General features: G+C 42.0%; 1 protein-coding gene across 2 annotated transcripts; it reads left to right on the forward strand.

The window, feature by feature from the left end:
• Positions 1 to 4,858: 4,858 nt before the first annotated feature.
• LOC124691479 (polyadenylate-binding protein-interacting protein 8-like) lies at positions 4,859 to 11,748 on the forward strand. Of its 2 annotated transcripts, XM_047224761.1 has the most exons (10): positions 4,859 to 5,275; positions 5,796 to 5,906; positions 6,000 to 6,044; positions 7,054 to 7,126; positions 7,209 to 7,321; positions 7,424 to 7,483; positions 8,343 to 8,390; positions 8,483 to 8,551; positions 11,184 to 11,245; positions 11,349 to 11,748. In XM_047224761.1, exons 1-10 carry the CDS (start codon positions 4,859 to 4,861, stop codon positions 11,404 to 11,406), a joined length of 1,056 nt encoding a protein of 351 aa, XP_047080717.1. In that variant the 3' UTR covers positions 11,407 to 11,748. The 2 variants fall into 2 exon arrangements, with proteins under 2 accessions (XP_047080717.1, XP_047080722.1); XM_047224766.1 differs by lacking the exons at positions 11,184 to 11,245; positions 11,349 to 11,748 and adding an exon at positions 9,028 to 9,264.
• The last annotated feature ends 7,262 nt before the right edge of the window (positions 11,749 to 19,010 follow it).

The following is a 19,010-nucleotide window of genomic DNA, read 5'->3' on the forward strand; positions in this document are numbered from 1 at the left end:
CTCTCTTTCTCCTTCGGTATGTTTTGCAGCCTTGATCTCGCTCTCGTTCCGAGCTTCCCAGTGGCTATCTCCCGAGGTTCCTGATTGTCGACTTAACTCCGCCCTTCGTCTGCTTGATGCAGAGGCTGCCTCCCTTCTTCTGTTCAGAGCAGCTGTCTGTTTTTCCAATTCCCTTGCAGCTCGCGCGAGCCTATATTGATATGCTTGCAATTCTGCTGGCGCGGCTGTTGTGGCCATTGGTTCTGAGCCGTCCATAGCTCTTGCGGCGCTATCCCATGCTGCTTGTGGGAGTTGAACCCTAACACGTGGTGTAGGTCCGACATATTTACTGCCTAAACCTCGTCTTAGATCGGAGGGATCGACGTATGGATTTCCCAAATCGTCGAAAGCCTCAGATGTTTCCTCCTGATCGCGACTTGGCTCTTCGATGGCATAGATCTGATGATATTTTGAATTCCGATCTTTGCTGGGTTTGGTGACACCATCATAAAGATTGGTGAAGACCTTGCCCACAGTAATGGATTTGTCGATGAAGTTGAAGCTGTCGACGCTGTTCGAGTCATCGCTTATATAAGAGTCCGCAGATGACTCGAAGGACATGTTGCTGAAGATCCTGGCGAGCTTTTTGCTTGCCCTGGTGCTGATGAAGCGTGGCGATGAAGTCTCCTCTTCGCCTGACTCGATTGACGATGCTGAGTTCGAAAAATCGGAATCGACCGCCAATAATCCTGATGAGATCGGAATTTCGAGACGATACGCTCCCTCTTTCTCGACGCGAAAGTGGAACCTTCCGAACGACATCTCCATAGGCTCCTCCAGATACGCATATGCATCCAAACGGGAGGGCGGGTGAGGAACAAAATCGACAGGACCAGTTGCGATTTGTTTACCTCGATCCATCGCGTTGCTTGCTGTTGATGAAGTCGACGATCTTGAACGTGCCATCGTGATCAGATCCTTGACGCCTCTAATTCCCACAGACAGCGCCAATTGACAAGGGATTAACTTATCAATGCCAACGGGTTGTAGACTAGGGTTTAGTTAGAAGTAGAGGGCAAGTAGATCTCGAAGGTTTCAGCCGAAAAGTACTCGACGATATGAAAACTAGGGTTTGTGAGACAATGATTCGATACTTTCTTTGTCCCTCGACTCCCCCTTATATAGGAGGTGGAGCCGAGGGATTCATAATGTACAAGTTACAGAGTCCGGGAGGGTTTCCAACTCATCCCGCAAGATTACAAATATTATCTCCTAATACAACTCTAGCTTTCCTTAATAGCAATTTGGGCTTCCAACTCTTCTTATTCTTCGAGTCGTGGGCCTTCAGTAAACCCCGTGTACTATCTTCGGCAGGCCCATTGGGGATGCCTATGTCACCGAGGCGGAGGAGGAGGAGACGGAGCAGGAGGACGACGACTTCGAGTGGTCCGACGATGGTGGGCCGCACCCGGACGAGACGGCCGATCAACAACGCGCGCTCGTCGAGTCCTTCGAGTCGGAGAAGAAGCTCCAGGACGCCATCCGTGCCCGGAGAGGCGCAGATTCACCGCGCCGTCGAGCTCTCCCTCCAGACGGCGCATCAGGAGACAGCATGGGACGACGTGCTGCTGGAGCAGCGGCGTCTGGGCACACCCTACGCATGGAGAGGCGGCGCGCGCAGCAGGAGCTGCGGCGGAGGGGAGGCGACGACGGGGCAGGACCGTCGAACGCACTGCCGTGCGGTTAGTAGGCTAGGGTTTAGATGAAATTTAGCCGTTTTCATTCAAACTTTGTAATATATAATCAAATTTAAATGAAAACCTTTATTTTCGTGCACTAAATATTTATTTGGGGACGGCGTTCGGGGGACGCGACTGGGGAGCGACGTTCCCCAAACGCGATACGAACAAAACGCGTCTCCAAAGCTCAATCCGACGCTCTTTGGGGACGATTCGGGAACACGAGTGGATAGATGCTCTAAGTGCCCATACAGACAAGAGACAATGGTGAAGTAGACACTCACGCATCCTGGGTTTAGCCAAAAGTTTCCCGCAAAGAAAAAAGGGTTTAGACAAAAGTCAAACTACTTACAGTACCAACTGCGTATAATTTAAAATTATGTTTTATTAATTATGATGATTTAAATCGTATTGATTTTATCGTTGCGTGTGTTGGTGTTTTCTTTGTTTATGTATTTGGTTAAAACTTCAGAAATCTTGACTTTGACTTAAGCCAGAACCTAGGTATAAAAATCAGAGGTTTGATGGTTTAAGTGATCTGTGATGGTTAGAGAATACAACAACAAAAATTATGTTGGGTAAATCTTTTACTGTTATTTCTTGCAATTAATGTTCGTGCAAATATAAAATTGTAGTATGTCCAGTGGAGAGAACATGTGACGTAGATGTCATCTTGTTAAATATTTTTTGTGCATTATCTTAGGTAGCGGTAGAGCTTTCTTAGATATGATAGGTCGACATATATTTTTTCCGGTAGAAATAGGTTGGTGTGATGAGCTTGTATGAATAAACATTCAATCCGGCACATAGGAACATATGCTCTTGCCACCGAAAAAAATATTTTGAAATGTCAAAAATTCTAACGAAAATTTTCACGCTTAAGTATCGATATTCTATGTGCGCACATCAAGTTCTACACAAAAATGACATCCTTGGTGACTTGTGTGAAAAAAAAACTTCGCATAGACAACCATTTTTTAAAACCGAAATTCGTCTTTTTATGCATGATATTAAAAATGCTGGTTTTCTGTAGAACGACTTTGTGAGCATGTAGAATTTCGAGATGTAACCATTGAATTTTGTGTCCATTTTTTTTCAACATTTTGAAAGTGTATTTAAAACGAACAACTTTAAGAACTGGGAGCATATACTTCCGGGTGCCAAAACACAACTCCCGGGTTAATTTTTGGTCTTAACTAATCAAACATCACCAAATATATTGTGAGAGAGACAGTTGCCAAGAAAACCATCCCTTAGTTTAGAGACGATAACACTCTTTTTCAACTTTCTTTTTTCCTCCATTTCAACATTTATCCCGTGTGGCACTCTTAAGATATTATCATTATACATGTTCTTACTGCTCTTGGAAAAAATAGAAGTACACAATGCAAATACCGTGGTATAAAGAAGGCTTTTGTTGAGACGATTAATAGGTATTCAAGGACGTAGCTATGCTGATTGCGTTGTCACATCCTTTCTCATTTCCGTAGGGCATGGTGCCATGGGTGGTATGTAGTGCTTAAGGAGATATATACTTTGACTAAACTTAGAAAGCAAGGTATTAAAATCTGAGGGAGTAACACTTTACGTGCTATATGGCGTTTAGAGATTACAACAAAAAGATGTTTTATATTAGACAACTAAAAATGCATTCTTAACATATTAAAAAAATGTTAAAATATTCCAAAACAAAATGTTGCGTGTACATCTTCACAACTACATGCTCACGAAGTCGTTTGAAGAGAGGCCAAACCTTATGTGGCCTTGGCAAGAGGAAATAATTGGTGGTAAAATAATTTTTTCGTGAGACATTTTTAAATTCTTTTTTACACACGCCACGAAAGATTATAAATTGTTACTAAATTTTAAGGGTGTAGATAAAATGTGGAGATATACGTACCTGAAAAATTCTAAATCTTTAGCATTCTAAAAATTATTTTTTGGTAAAGGAAGGATATGCACCACCTTGGCTCCTCTTGCTCTTTACCAACACCAACATATTAAGCCCCCAAAAGAAAGCACTCCAACAGCACACACCACATAGGGAATTTTGGGGACCTGGATTCAGCAAAACCCGATTAAACTTACTCCGGTACTAAGTTACCCGGCCACCAAGTTACAAAAATTTCAGAGAGGGAGGAGTTTCTTTCAGACTATTCATCTGAAACTTATGGTTTTTACCTAAGGTACATATTTTGGAATTTGGGTATATAAATTGGTACGAACATTCATATGAGCATCCTCTACATATTTTCGAATATGGGTATATAAAATTATTTGAAATTTTCGAAGGTCTAAAAATACGGATTTTTGGGTGCTACAGTATTTTGGCTTCCATGGACCACCTACCCCTCAACCAGATCTCACACATGAGGGGGAAGGCGGCCTCCTCCTGATTCCTCACCAACCTGTGCACTCTGTCCTCTCATGCAGACACCTGTCGTTCAAACTTCAAAGCTCTCGGGCCGTTCCATTCCGCACCGCACAATCAGTCAAGGACGTTCCTCGCAGTCCTGAGAGAAATCTCGAGCTCCATCCATCTCACGCACACAGTCAGTTACGTGCTGAACCACACACACGGCCGCAGAAGATCCCACCGCTCTCCATGCCGCCGTGCTATGTACTCTACACAGGCACACACCCATACGACTCCACCATCCTCCCCCACGCAAAAGATAAAACCATTTATTCCTCCGCAAGAAATCATCTCCTAGCGCGAATAATCAAATAATAAATATCCAGCAGAAAATAAATAAGAAACAAATGGATAATCGAGAGCATCAGATAAAACCGAAGCGAATACGAACAAAGTGACGACGACGATTTATTCTCCCCCAAGAAAAGATTTTCTGTGCAAGTGTACAAGAGGGAAGTGAGCGAATAAAAAGGCGAAGAAAAAAGAAAAAAGAGGGCTCGCGCTGGAGCAGCTATTTATAGGCAACCTCCCCGAAAGCGATCTCGCTCCACGCTTTTTCCCTTCCATTCCTCCTCCTCCTCCCACCGCCGAATAAAAAATAAAAAACCTCGACGCCGAACCAATTCCCCCCGATTCGATTTCCTCGCGAGCCGGCCGAATTCACCGGCGGTGCGGCGGCGCCGGACCGCGATCGGCGGGTGAGGAGCTTCGTCGGCGGGCGGAGATGGTTGCCGTGGCGGCGCAGGGCCCGATCCGCGCCGACGCCGTGCCGGCTGCGGCGGCGGCGGATGCGGCGGGCAAGGCCAGGGAGGACGAGGTGCGGGAGTACAAGAGCGACGTCAGGAAGCTGGAGGAGCTCTTCAAGAAGCTCAACCCCTCGGCCGCCGAGTTCGTGCCGCTCTCGCGCCGCCAGGCAGGCGGCGACGGCAACCGCAGGCTCTCCGCCGACGCGCCCGTCTTCGTCGCCCCCGCCCCCGCCCCCGCCGCCGCCGCGATCGACTACTACGCGCCGCACCACCCGTTCCACCACCACCCCCAGCAGCAGATGCACGTGCTGCAGCTCGTCGGCGGCGCCGGGGGTGGGGGCGGCGGCAGGGACTCCAGCAGCGACGGATCCGCCAGCGGCCAGCCGAATCGACGGGTAATAACGCCCTCGCCCGAATTCGCCCATTTCCGATTTGTTTCCTCTCCTTCTTCTACTAGGGGTTTCGAGTGGACGTCCTGCGCACAGATCAGCCGATCGGATTTGGGGGTTTATGGTTGACGTTGATGGGTTTCGAGTTCCGATCCCCCTCGCGCGATCGGCTCGGAAGTTGATCTGTTTTTTTTAGGGTTTTAGGTGTAGTCTGGGCAATGATTTTTGTAGTACCCTCAAACAAATTCCGGATGATGACGCCAACGTTACATCGGTGAAAGAACATACTGCCCCCCTAGATCGATTCATTTCTGATACCTAGTGGATGCATTTCTTCTCGTTATTATTGCTAACACTCGATGCTCTTCTGGATTCATGTTGCTGACCTCATTTCCGGTGTGTTTAGTTTTTTTTCTTCACATGATTTGTTTGTCATTGAAACATCCTAGTCATCTGATCGTATTTGGGTTGGGCAGCACCCTTTCTTCTGATAATGATCGGCTGCATTCATCTGTTGTGGTTTCAGAGAAGGAATGGCTTCAACCAGGGAAGGCGGAGGATGGGTGTCCGCCCACGGCGATCTGATAGGGAGGACAGTGTGCGGCGAACTGTCTATGTCTCTGACATCGATCAGCATGTGAGGACATCAAAGAGAATCATCTGTTCAATATTGGTTTCTTCTGTTCAGTTTTTCTTCTTGACTCACAGACTCACCCCCGATTCATTCCAGGTCACTGAACAGAAGCTTGCTGAAGTTTTCTCAAACTGTGGTCAGGTATCGTCTTAGATTCTTGACTGTTAAATATATCGTGATAACTTGTGATGTCTTTGTCCATATCTGCTTTCCTACTTGTGGAAATATAATATTAGTCAATTATAATGACTAAATATATTGTTGCATGATGGAACTGTTATCTAAAGGTAATTCAGCATGTGGACAAGTATTGCTTTAAGGATCTATAATTATATATGTTAGATATTTCTGCAATAGCAACAGAGTATGAGGTCTGTACTATGACTGCAGCTTTGTGATCGAGACATACATATTTTCTAAGGTTAATTCATTAGTGTGCCTCTCAAATAATTTTATCAGTCCGACTGAAGACCTCACTAAAACAAATACGTATAATTTTTCTATTTGTATTTGCTGCGAGACTGCCGATAAATGTGGGATGTCATTTGTGTATTCATCTCAGAGACCCAACTAAATTGATCAAAACCATACAATCCTCACTTAAATAGCTCAATCACTGCCAAGTTTCTAAATATTTAGTGCTGGCAGCTTTTTTGGAGTACTCACAGAGAGACCATCTTACCTCCCCTTAACTCAATGAACGATTCTTGAGACACATCCCCTGCTTGGCCAGCTGCTTCTGTGGTTCCACCTGCTCCTAAACTACTTCTGTTATTTGATTCAACCTCCATCAGTAGTTCAGCACCATGCTCTTTTGTGTCTCATGGAATGCTTTTGTTTAGCGCGTTTACTTTACCTATAACTGATGTATCAAATACCTGATTTTCAATCAATCTCCAACATCGCACCTCTACTGATGGTCATAATCATAAATTCTTGAGAATTAATATCTTATACAAAACATGAGTTACATAACTATGCACCGAGTTCAGAACGATGTGGCATAAATATGTTGGTCCACCCACATTTGGTGCATCAGTACTCCCCGTCTAAAACCACCCCTGCTTTAAAGTAGCTGCTATATATAGGCAACGCTGGATATCTCATTGTTGATACTTAGTAATCTTATAACCATCTTTTGCACTTGTAGGTTGTAGATTGTCGTATCTGTGGTGATCCAAATTCGGTGATGCGTTTTGCCTTTATCGAGTTTGCTGATGACGGTACTGTCTCAACATACAAATTATTATTTTCCATATCTTATATGTAAGAAGCAATCCTGGATGAAGTTCTGCTTTTCTGCAGTTGGTGCAAGAGCAGCTCTATCACTTGGTGGAACCATTCTTGGTTTTTATCCTGTCAGAGTTCTGCCATCGAAGACTGCGATTTTGCCTGTGAACCCTAAATTTCTTCCCCGAGTAAGTTAAAATATTTGACCACACAAATTTTTTGTGTACTTATTTATACTACTACTTGATCTCCAGGCCTTGTAATAATATTAGCCTGTTCTTTTTGTGCAGACTGAGGATGAGAAAGAAATGGTATCTAGGACTGTGTACTGTACTAACATTGATAAAAATGTATGTTGATGCCTCTTCATTTCTGTTATGTTAACTTTACACACAAATTTAAATCACATATATCTAGAAGGCCTGCAAGAAATGCATATTCACTGTATCTGATGGTCTATAGAATGCATATTCATTGTATTTGGACCGTGAGATAAGAAAAACCTTAGAAACCCTGGGTTTCTAGATCTCCTTGCTAAGGTGTTTTGTTTAAAGGAATTGAAATCCTCTGATTTGCCCATTTGCACTCAGATGACCTGTATCAGATGATCTGTTGTGATGGATTATAGGTCCTTCCAGAAATTCTAGGTTTGAAGCAATTTCTTAAATCACACGCGATTTTACAAGGTTAAAATCTAGTCAAAAGTGAATGTTGGCACTAAGTGAAGACTTTCCTGTTAGGCCTGCACACTAATTTTACCTGTGTCCTGGGATGGATGGCCGATATTAGATACTCCTAGAATTTTCTCAATATCCTTCCTACTCCCTCTGTCCGAAAATAACTTGCTCAACTTTTGTAGATATGAATGTATCTGTAACTTAAATGGGTATATATACTTCCGTATCTAGACAAAATTGAGCAAGTTATTTTGGGCCCAAGGGAGTATTATAATAGTGCAGGTGATTTATGTTGTAAGCATAATGTGCCACAACTTCTAAGTGAAGGTTTATAGCTGTATTACTTCAATTGCTATTTTAGTAGCACCAAACATTTCAGTTTCTTCTAGAACAAAGATAAATATTTATTGCAAAGGACAAAATGATAAACCCACATATCCTCTTGTGCTTGTTTGATGGTTTCTCACAGACTGTGATGTGTTGATTGTGCACATCTTCTGCTTCTTAGTTATCTTTTTTTAAATGTGTTTAGGTTCCGGAAGAGGTTGTGAAGAAATTTTTTGAGGGAATTTGTGGTGAGGTGTGTTCAAATGCTTATCTTCTCGGCATTTTTTATATATGACTAAGCTGAAGTCATTTGACCAAAATATTTATACCTTTTCTTTTCATTAGGTTGCTCGACTGAGGCTGCTCGGTGATTATGTGCACGCGACATGCATCGCCTTTGTTGAGTTTGTTCAGGTAAGCAAAACATGATATTTTACGAAAATGCATTAGAAGTTATCAAAAATGTAATTTTACCATTGAAAAGGTGCTAATTGCCTTGGAGTCCATAGTGTAGAAAAATATAAGACTTTTTGTCTATTTTTATTCAAATAGCTGTAGCTTATGTACACAAACTACTGCAAAGACAACCAGAACAACACTCTTGTTTAATTGTATTTGCTGCGCTGATTTATTCTACTCCTATATGGACTTGAGTTATTTTCATGGACTTAAATTTCACCATCCTTTCACATTTGCAGTTGCACATTTTTCTCTCTTTTTTGTATTATAATACGGAGTATTTGATATTTTTTCCACTCCCAGCATAAAAATTTCCTTTATCGAAAAATCAGAAACACAATGTCTGTTCTTACAGGAAACATCAGATAAAAGTCACAAAGATCATTCCTTTGACAATTTCTTCACATCTTGCTTCTGATATCTGTTATCAGAAACAAAATGTCTGATCTTACAGGAAACTTCAGATAAATTGCAGAGTGGCCTAAGATTTAGTCTCGGCTGCATAATAACAGAGTGCGTCAACTACCTGCTTTGCATGTTAACAATTTGTAAATCTGCTCCGAGTTAACATTTAAACAGGTAAAAGAATACCCAAAATCCCATCCATTCTGAATTCTGAAACCATCCCACATAGCATGCAACACAATGCTTCCTTTATGATCTGAATCTCAAGGACTTTCACTTCAGCAACAGTGCTGAATCTTCTGATAAGCGGTACCCATCTCAGACAAGGCGCAGTCTGCTCCACTAGTTTTGTTTTGATCCCCACTGCATACTCTTGTCACTCTCTTTTGCCTGCAGTATAGGCTGCATCTTCAACCATTAGCAACGGTAGTACACGATGAAGTGGAATCACAAGGCATTTTGTTCTTAACCAGATAGTTTTGCATGTTTTCCTGTATCAGCAAAAGAATAGCTGCAACACCTACTTTGATCGTCCTATTTTTAGTGCATGAACCTTTGAGCCAATCATCAAATGCATTATGGCCGTTCAGATTTACGTTCTGAAAGCAAAACACACATTTCACAATGTTTCAGTTTAGATACTGATCCAAACTGCAAAGTTTCTGACAGACCGCCGAATCAACAAATACATTTCCTTTCCCATCATGATTCGATCAAATATTCTGTAGACAAGATAATCTTCCTCCATAACAAATGCACAAACATTAACTTAACGATAAAGCCACACCCCTATGAATGGAGGCTTGTGTACTATGTCTAAAAGGGAAGCGTGACATAGAACTGATTATACGGTCAATAATTGTTCAGTCTTGCTTAACCTTGTTTGAGTTTAGTGGATTTTAAATCTTTTTAGACACCGAGGAGGCTTGTGTACTATGTCTAAAAGGGAAGCGTGACATAGAACTGATTATACGGTCAATAATTGTTCAGTCTTGCTTAACCTTGTTTGAGTTTAGTGGATTTTAAATCTTTTTAGACACCGATGCTGAAAATTTTGACCATATCTCTGATTTCTCCTTATCAGATCTTTCAGAACGTGATAGTGTCCCGTTATATTTCCATCATTTTCCCACTGTGAGAATGTTGCTAAATGCTATCCCATCATCTAGGATATTTATCTGTTGCCATTCCCATAGTTTTTGTATTCAGTTTCCATGATCTTGTACTACCAAGTCCCCAAATAGATGATCCTTTAGATAGACTGCAGTCAAACTACTTCATTGATATTTAATTGTTAAAAGATATGTATGTTAGGTGGAAATGATGCAATCCTAGAAACTAGTTTCACAAATTTTGTATGATGTGTTAGGTCAAGGTTGCATGTTTGAAATCATGACACAAAAAGTTCCATCTATTTTGGATTTGGGTTATTAAGGATTTGATTATTCATGTCTGCTTTCGGTCTGGAGTATTACTATTGTGTTTGGATCTCGTGTGTAAAGTTTCAGAAGTTAGAATAAAGTAGAATTTTTTTTATATGATTCGTGATGGCAGAAGTTGGATGTCATGCGATTAGTATATCGTAGCCAATCAAGTTTGGTGTTTATTACTAGGGTTGATTCATAGTTTGTTGTAACTCTTGCTATATTCAATTTTATCTCTCTCTGGCATTTATGTTTGTTGTAACTCTTGCTTTGGTTCCCTTGTGTTTCTGTTGGGTTTCATATCTAGCCTAACCCAACCTGCTTGGGAAAAAGACTTTGATGATGTTGTTGTTTGCTCTGGCATTGAAGTCAAACTTTTCATGCTTCTCAAGTTCCTTTACTTGTAACTGTATTCTGGAAACTTGAAATATATTCTACCTATCTGTGCTCTACATGTCAAATGTCTTATAAGCACAGCACATTCAAGAGCCATTACTTATTACAATCATGTTTGTTAGTTGGTGTTTAGAAAGCTTTGTTGCACCTAATGACTTGCTGGAGCCTAGAACGATCTTTCATGAATTGATCTCTGTTTTTTCACATCTGGCAATTCTTGCGTTAACCACTTGTTTTTTCAGTTCTATTTTCAGAATTGAAATACATTGTGCCTTGTATGTAACATATGTGGTTGATTTTTTGCCTTACAATGTTGTTCTTGTCTAGGCCTTTTAACCTTCTTCTTTTCTTTGTATATGCAGGCAGAAGGTGCTATTATGGCCCTGAACTGCAGTGGCATGCTTCTTGGCTCGCTTCCTGTCAGGTAAACACTTGCTTCCCATGCATGTTTTGAAATATTGTTAGTTGTGAAGCTGATTTATCACAATGCGCTCAACTTTTTTCCTTGCTTGATCTTGTCTGTGCAGGGTGAGCCCATCAAAGACACCAGTCCGTCCCCGTTCGCCTCGTGAGATGTTGCACTAAATCTGCTTCTTGTCTGAAGCTGGCGTCCAGGGCAGCAATTCTGGGCAACAAACCCCTAGTCGTGGCCTTAGAGACTGTCTCGTCCCGGATCAGTAACTGTCCTTGAAGAGAGTGTTACCCTTTTGGTTATCTAGGCTAGTAGAAGGCCCTTCCTCGCAGATGTTTCTTGGATCAAATGAGAGACCCATCTGTATGTTCTTTGCTGGGAGCTCTATTTTTACTTTCTTTTTTGTTATATCCTTATTAATCCGTTTGTTAATTATGGATGGATGCTGTAGCAGCCTTCGACAGGCATTGGAACAATAATGTCTATGGCTTGTCCTATTTGACTTGCTCTGTGAATTGATTCTCACTGATGTTGATGTGCAACTAGATCGTTGTTCTTGCATGCCCATTTTGCAAGGTATGTTCATAGAAGCTGTTATAAACATTGAAATGTAGGTCCTTAGTTTTCTCAAAGTCAAACCGTGTAAACTTAGACTAAGTTTGTCAAAGTTTACACAAATAGTATATACTATCAACATTTAGATTATTAAATCAATACCACTAGAAAATCATAAAAATATTTTAGTTTGGTATAGATAATTTTATAAGTAAATTTGGTTAAAGTTAGGGCAGTTTAACGTTTATGAAAATCAAATGGGCAAGGAGGGAGTATAATGCAGAATCTCGCTGGAATGAGAAAAATACAGCAATCAAATTTCATGAGTTCTGGAATTATAACAACAACAGTAAAGGATGGCGACTTTGGTAGTTACCGCCTTAGTTGTAGGTGTATGCTCCCGTTCTCCCCTTCTTCTTTAGCGCCCTCGCTGGCTGGACTGAGTTGGGGATAGGAGGTCAGCCTCCTACCGTGCATAGTAGTAGTACTGTAGTAGGGTTGTGTGGAGTATGGCGTCATACCATCGGGGAGCTTGATTGCGGCGCCTGCGAGCTGCCCTCACCTATGCATCCCCTTCAATAAGGTTTAGTGGTGGCTCTATCCTCGTAGTGTGTGCCGGTTGGTCTCAGATTTCAAATCATCGAGGTGACGATTCTAGAGATGAGATTGTTCTTGGTGTGAACGGTTGGGCTCTGTTGTGGGGAGGTTACGCTGCGGACATTCCTGGATCTTCTCCAGCTCAGGACATGCGACGGTGGAGCTCGTCTTGCCCTTGCTTATCTAGGCCGCGCGATGGCCGTTCTTCAACCTCTAGGCGAGAAGCCGATGCGGAGGCCACCACTCTACTCTGTCCTAGCAAGTCACGCCAAACATTGCCCAAAGTGGTTCGTTCTTGGGGGCGGTGTTGCTGGTCAGGAGCAAGAGCAGCGATCCATGGAGTGGTGAAGGACCCGATTGCTTTGTGTAAAATAATAAAGTGTAATCCACTGTTGGAAAATCTGCTACTCCTCCGACCCATGTTAGTTGCCATCAATATAGATGTATCTAGATATATTTTAATTTTAGATACATTCATACTAGTGGCAAGTAATATGAATCGGAGGGATTTCATGACCTTTCCTTGTTCAAAAAAAAAAAACATTGCGTATCTCGTTTTGGATTTTGATATCATTGTCCCAAACTACCTTTATGTCTATTATTCTTTCTTGATATATCTGACCCCTACAAAACTAATATTCTCTTTGTCCTCAAGTAAGTTGCTGAATTTGTTTTCTAAATACGGATGTCTGTATAATTAAAATACGTTTAGACAAAGTTAATCAAGTTATTATTGGGATGGAGGGAGTACCCATTTGATCTCTTGGCGAAACTATTTTGGAATCTTACCCTTTCCGTGATCTGAGGATGGAGCTGAATCAGTGTAGGTCGCTGCCAACGATTTTTGGCACATAATGGCCTCATGGGCTTGGCGCCGACTAGGTTTGGCATCACACATGGTAGTATGAAGGTAGATGGTACGGATAACTTTCGCTCCGAACCCGTATCTACATCCGTTTTTAAGGATATAGTATGCAATTATTCAAATCTGATGAATATAGACGTGATTACGAGCATTGCTTGTGCGGATATCCGAGGTGGATATGGTAGTAGATATAGTATTGCCATTATTAGGAGGATATAGATTATCCACCAATTTTGTGGATTATTATACCTTCTCAATTTGGATAATCTGATTAACTAGCCTAATTGGTTCATCTAAGGGACAAGGCATTTCTAAACCGGGTGTAGATGCTCCTGGTTGAATATGAAATTCAAAACAATAGCAAATAAATACGAAAAATTCTGAAATTTGTGTACAATGAATATGACCAAGTGTTCTAACTACACACCAAAAATCTCCGAAAAAACATATGTAATGGTATGTGCAAAAAAGACAAATCGGAGTGATGTAAGCACCAAATCTATATGTTCCAAACATCAATGTATTGTCTCCGTGGAGGTTTTTTGTGTGCAGTCAAACACTTGTTCATGTTCATTGTCCAAAAATTTCAGTGTTTTTTTTTAAAATTTGTTTGCTATTTATTTTGATTTTTTATTTAATCAAGAGAATCTTCATCCAAATTCAGAACTGGTGTTTTGTCATCCAAGTGCGTAATTACTAGTGTCTTCATGCATATAATATATAACCCTCGCGATCATGTCGCCATAACTTGTAACCATCCCATGTGTATTTGTAGCATCTCATTCCTATCGCCTACCGCCACCCACAGTGCACCAGCGTCATTGTCATGTGGCGCACCTCTTCCTTGATTCAGCCAGTGATTGTCTTGTATAAGAACATCTTCAGCCGCGTCCCCTAAAGCGTCCCCCAAACCACGCCGTATTAAGGTTTGAGGGACGTGTTTTGTTCGTACCGTGTTTGGGGGACGTCGCTCCCCAGCCGCGTCCCCCAAACGCCTCCCTCAAACATTTAAAATATTTTTTTTTGGCATTTTTATTTCAATTTCCACAAACTAATACATAATTGGGAACGTGGTTTACACGAATACACAGTTTGGAACATGGTTTTCCACAAACTAATACATAGTTTCAACCATGGTGGACACAAATATAAAATTTTGCAGAAAAAACTAAACCTAACTAGGCCGTGCATCGAAGGTTTCCTGTGTTCGCTGCTAAGAAAGAACACTCGAGGGCACACCCAGCCACCCAAACTGGAAAATCTAGCGGGAGGATGGTGCCCTTGTTGGTTCTACCGATGAGGCGAACATCCAGAAACTTCCGTGCACGTGTTCGCTGCGAAGAAACAACACTCTGCATCATCAGTCGTCCTCCTCGTCGGTGCTATCGCCGTGGTAGTCCCGGTGACAGCGCGTCTCGTTGATGACCCACAAGTATAGGGGGTGTATCGTAGTATTTTTGATAAGTAAGAATGTCGATCCCAACGAGGAGCAGAATGTGTTGACAAGCAGTTTCGATGAAGGATTCACTGTAAATGCTCACAGACAAGTATTCAGGGGGTTTTGATGTAGCAGTTGAATAAAGTACGAGTAAGTAAAGTGCGAGAGTAACAATTGCAGCGAGTGGCCCAATCCTTTTTAGCACAAAGGACAAGCCGGTTTGTTTACTTATAATGACCAAACGTTCTTGAGGACACACGGGATTTTAGTCTAGTGCTTTCGCTACATATGGCTAATTAATCTTCATTGTTTTGATAAGTGTTGTGTGGGTGAACCTATGCTAATGCACCGCCCTTCCTAGGACTAATACATACTTGTGATTATACCCCTTGCAAGCATCCGCAACTACAAGAAAGTAATTACGATAAATCTAACCACAGCCTTAAACTCTGAGATCCTGCTATCATTCCTGCATCGATATACCAACGGGGGTTCAGGTTTCTGTCACTCCGGCAACCCCGCAATTGGCAAACGAATACAAGATGTATTCCCCTAGGCCCATAAAGGTGAAGTATCATGTAGTCGACGTTCACATGACACCACTAGAAGAATAACACCACAACTTAAATATCATAACATTGAATATTACTCAACCATACTTCACTACTAACATTTAGACTTCACCCATGTCCTCAAGAACTAAACGAACTACTCACGAGACATCATATGGAACATGATCAGAGGTGATATGATGATGAATAACAATCTGAACATAAACCTTGGTTCAACGGTTTCACTCAATAGCATCAATAACAAGTAGAAATCACTACCGGGAGAGTTTTCCCTATCAAACAATCAAGATCCAACCCAAATTGTTACAGCGGTGACGATGTGCAGCGGTGGAGACGGCGGTGATGATGATGGAGATGATGACGATGGTGATGGAGATAATGTCCAGCTCGATGATGGTGACGATGGCGTCGATTTCCCCCTCCGGGAGGGAATTTCCCCGGCGGATCTCAGCCTGTCGGAGAGCTCTTTTCTCTCTGGTGTTCTCCGCCTCGCAGAGGCGGCTGTGACTCTTCGCGACTGTCCCCCTGGAGCTTAGGTTTTCGGGACGAAGAAATACGCGATGGAGAGGAGGCCAGAGGGGGCTGTGGGCCCCCTCCCCACAAGGCGGCGCGACCAGGCCTTGGCCCGCGCCGGCCTGTGAGGTGGGCCCACGGCGGCCCTCCTCGGCTCCCCCTTCTGGCTCCCTTCGTCTTCTGGAAAAATAGGAATTTTCGTATAATTTTCGTCAATTGTTGATCTTCCGAAATATTGCATTCTGACGGTGCTTTTTCCAGCAGAATCCTGACTCCGGTGCGCGATCCTCCAATAATCATGAAACATGCAAAATAGATGAAATAACATAAGTATCATCTCCAAATATGAAATATATCAATGAATAACAGCAAATTATGATACAAAATAGTGATGCAAAATGGACGTATCAACTCCCCACAAGCTTAGACTTCGCTTGTCCCCAAGCGAAACTGAACTCGGTAAACAGGACCACATGTTTATGGAGTGAAGAGTCGATAAATAAAATACGGACAAGAAGCATCATATTCATTCACACAAGACATTCTAGTAAACAACTTCCTCATATAATTCAACTTGGAACAAGTAGAAGGTAATCACAAATAAAGGTGCATAAGAAATCATAATTGGTGATGGCAAACTTCGTTCTTGGTCAGAGAACAATTAACAGAGTTATACTTATCTATCGAGCGGCGCTCTCATGTTAAAGTTTATATGGCACAACTTGCATACTCAATCATAATAATCTCCTCATAATCATTGATAACTTTCAAAGCTATATTCACTCGGATAAAACTTGTACTAAACAAGGAAGAGTAAAAGACATGATGAAGTAAATCACAATATAGATGGTTTGATTAAAACAACTCAAATGCTTGCTTAAGATGGAGAGAAATAGGTTTATTGACTCAACATAAAGTAAAAGACAGGCCCTTCGCAGAGGGAAGCAGGGATTAAATCATGTGCTAGAACTTTTTCAGTTTTGAAATCATATAAAGAGAGTAAAAGTAACATTTTGAGAGGTGTTTGTTGTTGTCAACGATCGGTAGCGGGTACTCTAACCCCCTTGCCAGACAAACTCTCGAAGAGCGGCTCCCATAAAGTTTTATTTTAGGTTGGCACTCCTCCCAACCTTTGCTTTCACAAACCACGGCTAACCGAATCCTCGGGTGCCTTCCAACAATCACATACCATGGAGGAGTGTCTATTTATAAAATTATGAAGGTTAATTAATCGGGGCTGGGAACCCCATTGCCAGCTCTTTATGCAAAATTATTGGATAAGCGGATGAAGCCACTAGTCCATTGGTGAAAGTTTCCCAACAAGATTGAAAGATAAAACACCACATACTTCCTCATGAGCTATAAAACATTAACACAAATAAGAGATGATAAATTTTGAATTGTTTAAAGGTTGCACACGAAGTATTTACTTGGAATGGCAAGAAATACCATGTAGTAGGTAGTTATGGTGGACACAAATGGCACATGTTTGGGTTCAAGTTTGGATGTACGAGAAGCATTCCCTCTCAGTACAGGTTTTTGGCTAGCAAGGTTAATTAGCAAGCACAAGAGTTGAGGGAAACAAACAAATATACATGTGATAGAAACAATCATGCATCTTCCTTGTAAGCATAAACAATTTTAACTTCAGAATAATAAGCTAAGGAGCTAACAAGAAAGAAAGACAATGAAACAACATATCTACATGTATTTCTCTTTTCTACTTAAACCTCAAAGTGTTATTGCTATTGACCAATGCTAAGTTTGCCAGAACCAAATAGATTAACTCAATGCTCCCAAAGTGATACCAATAATAATAACAAGATCAATCATATAATAGAGATTGCAAACTAAAATAAGATGTGCAATATGTAAATGATAAGACTTCTCATTAATATTCCATAACGATAACTCACACCAAGGGATACATAGACAACCAACTAAAGGAGAGATACTTCCGCACTGCAACCCATCTTATATGAAAACTTCCCTACTCATGATATGACACTACTTGATAGTAAAAAGTAAAAGATAGTGATGATGTGATACCGCGGCACTCCCCCAAGCTTGGAACAAACCAAGGGGATGCCAATACCGATGATGAATTACTCCTTCGGCGGTGGTGGTGATGAATTCTTGACAAGCTTCTCAACAAGCTCCTGAAGCTCATCAATCTTGTACATGAGGTTGCGGATCATCTCCGAATTGTGCTCGACGCGGTTAAGAAGTATGTCCAACGGCGAGTCCCAACTCTTGGAGTTATTTCCCCACTCTTCAACTTCAGGCTTCATCCTTCCTGCAGTGTTAGAACGATCTATATCCCAATTGCTAGGCAATGCTGCCTTGGGAGTCCTTTCAATTTGACTATTGTAAATTAGATTGCGGAAGGGGTGGTAAGTGCCTGAAGAAGATGTCTTTGGAGCTAGGTAATGACGTGGAACCCTTCCTCCGGTGCGAATTCTTGCGCTCCTCTTTGCACTAAAAGGGTTATCCACCACCTCGATGCTTGCGATGGTAGCAAGCGGGTGTGCGCGCGAGTCTTCCTCCACTTCTTCTTCATCTTCTTCCTTGACGCTCTCGTCCACCTCTTTCCACTCGGGATCTTGAATATCTTCATCCGAAAGCCCCTTGCCCTTGTTCTTGGAGACCATGGTGCTTCTAGATTGAAAACAGATCCTGGCAGAAACAGCTCGAAACAAAACACGTCGAGAAAACGATATACGGACCTCCAGGGGTCCGGGGGATTATATAGCAGGAATTTTTACGACAGAAGGAAAGTAGCAGGTCGAACCAGCGGAGAGAGGCGATGAGGTGGCCACCTCATAGGGCGGCGCGGCCAGGCTGGGGCCCGCGCCGGCCTATGGGGGCACGCCCTCGTGCGTCTCCTCCACTCTGTTTCGATCTCGTAATTTTTCATATTTTCCAAAAACAGCAAAAATATTGTTCGGAAAGTAAATCGCGAACTTTTTATTACCAGTACTGTTACCTATTCAAAGTCCAGTTCTGGCGGACTATCAATTTGACCTTTGATGAAAGCCTCCGGTGTTTCCACTCGAATAACATCAACATCTTTATTATAAGAATCACCTAAGATATAATGCTTGAGTCTTTGTCCATTCACCACTTGTGTGGCATCGCCTTGGAGAGAGCTAATTTTAATTGCTCCTAAACGATACACCTCCTCAACGACATATGGTCCTTCCCATTTCGAGAGTAATTTCCCTGCAAAGAATCTGA

The sequence above is a fragment of the Lolium rigidum genome, chromosome 1, assembly GCF_022539505.1.
Source record: "Lolium rigidum isolate FL_2022 chromosome 1, APGP_CSIRO_Lrig_0.1, whole genome shotgun sequence".
NCBI classification, from domain to species: Eukaryota; Viridiplantae; Streptophyta; class Magnoliopsida; order Poales; family Poaceae; genus Lolium; species Lolium rigidum.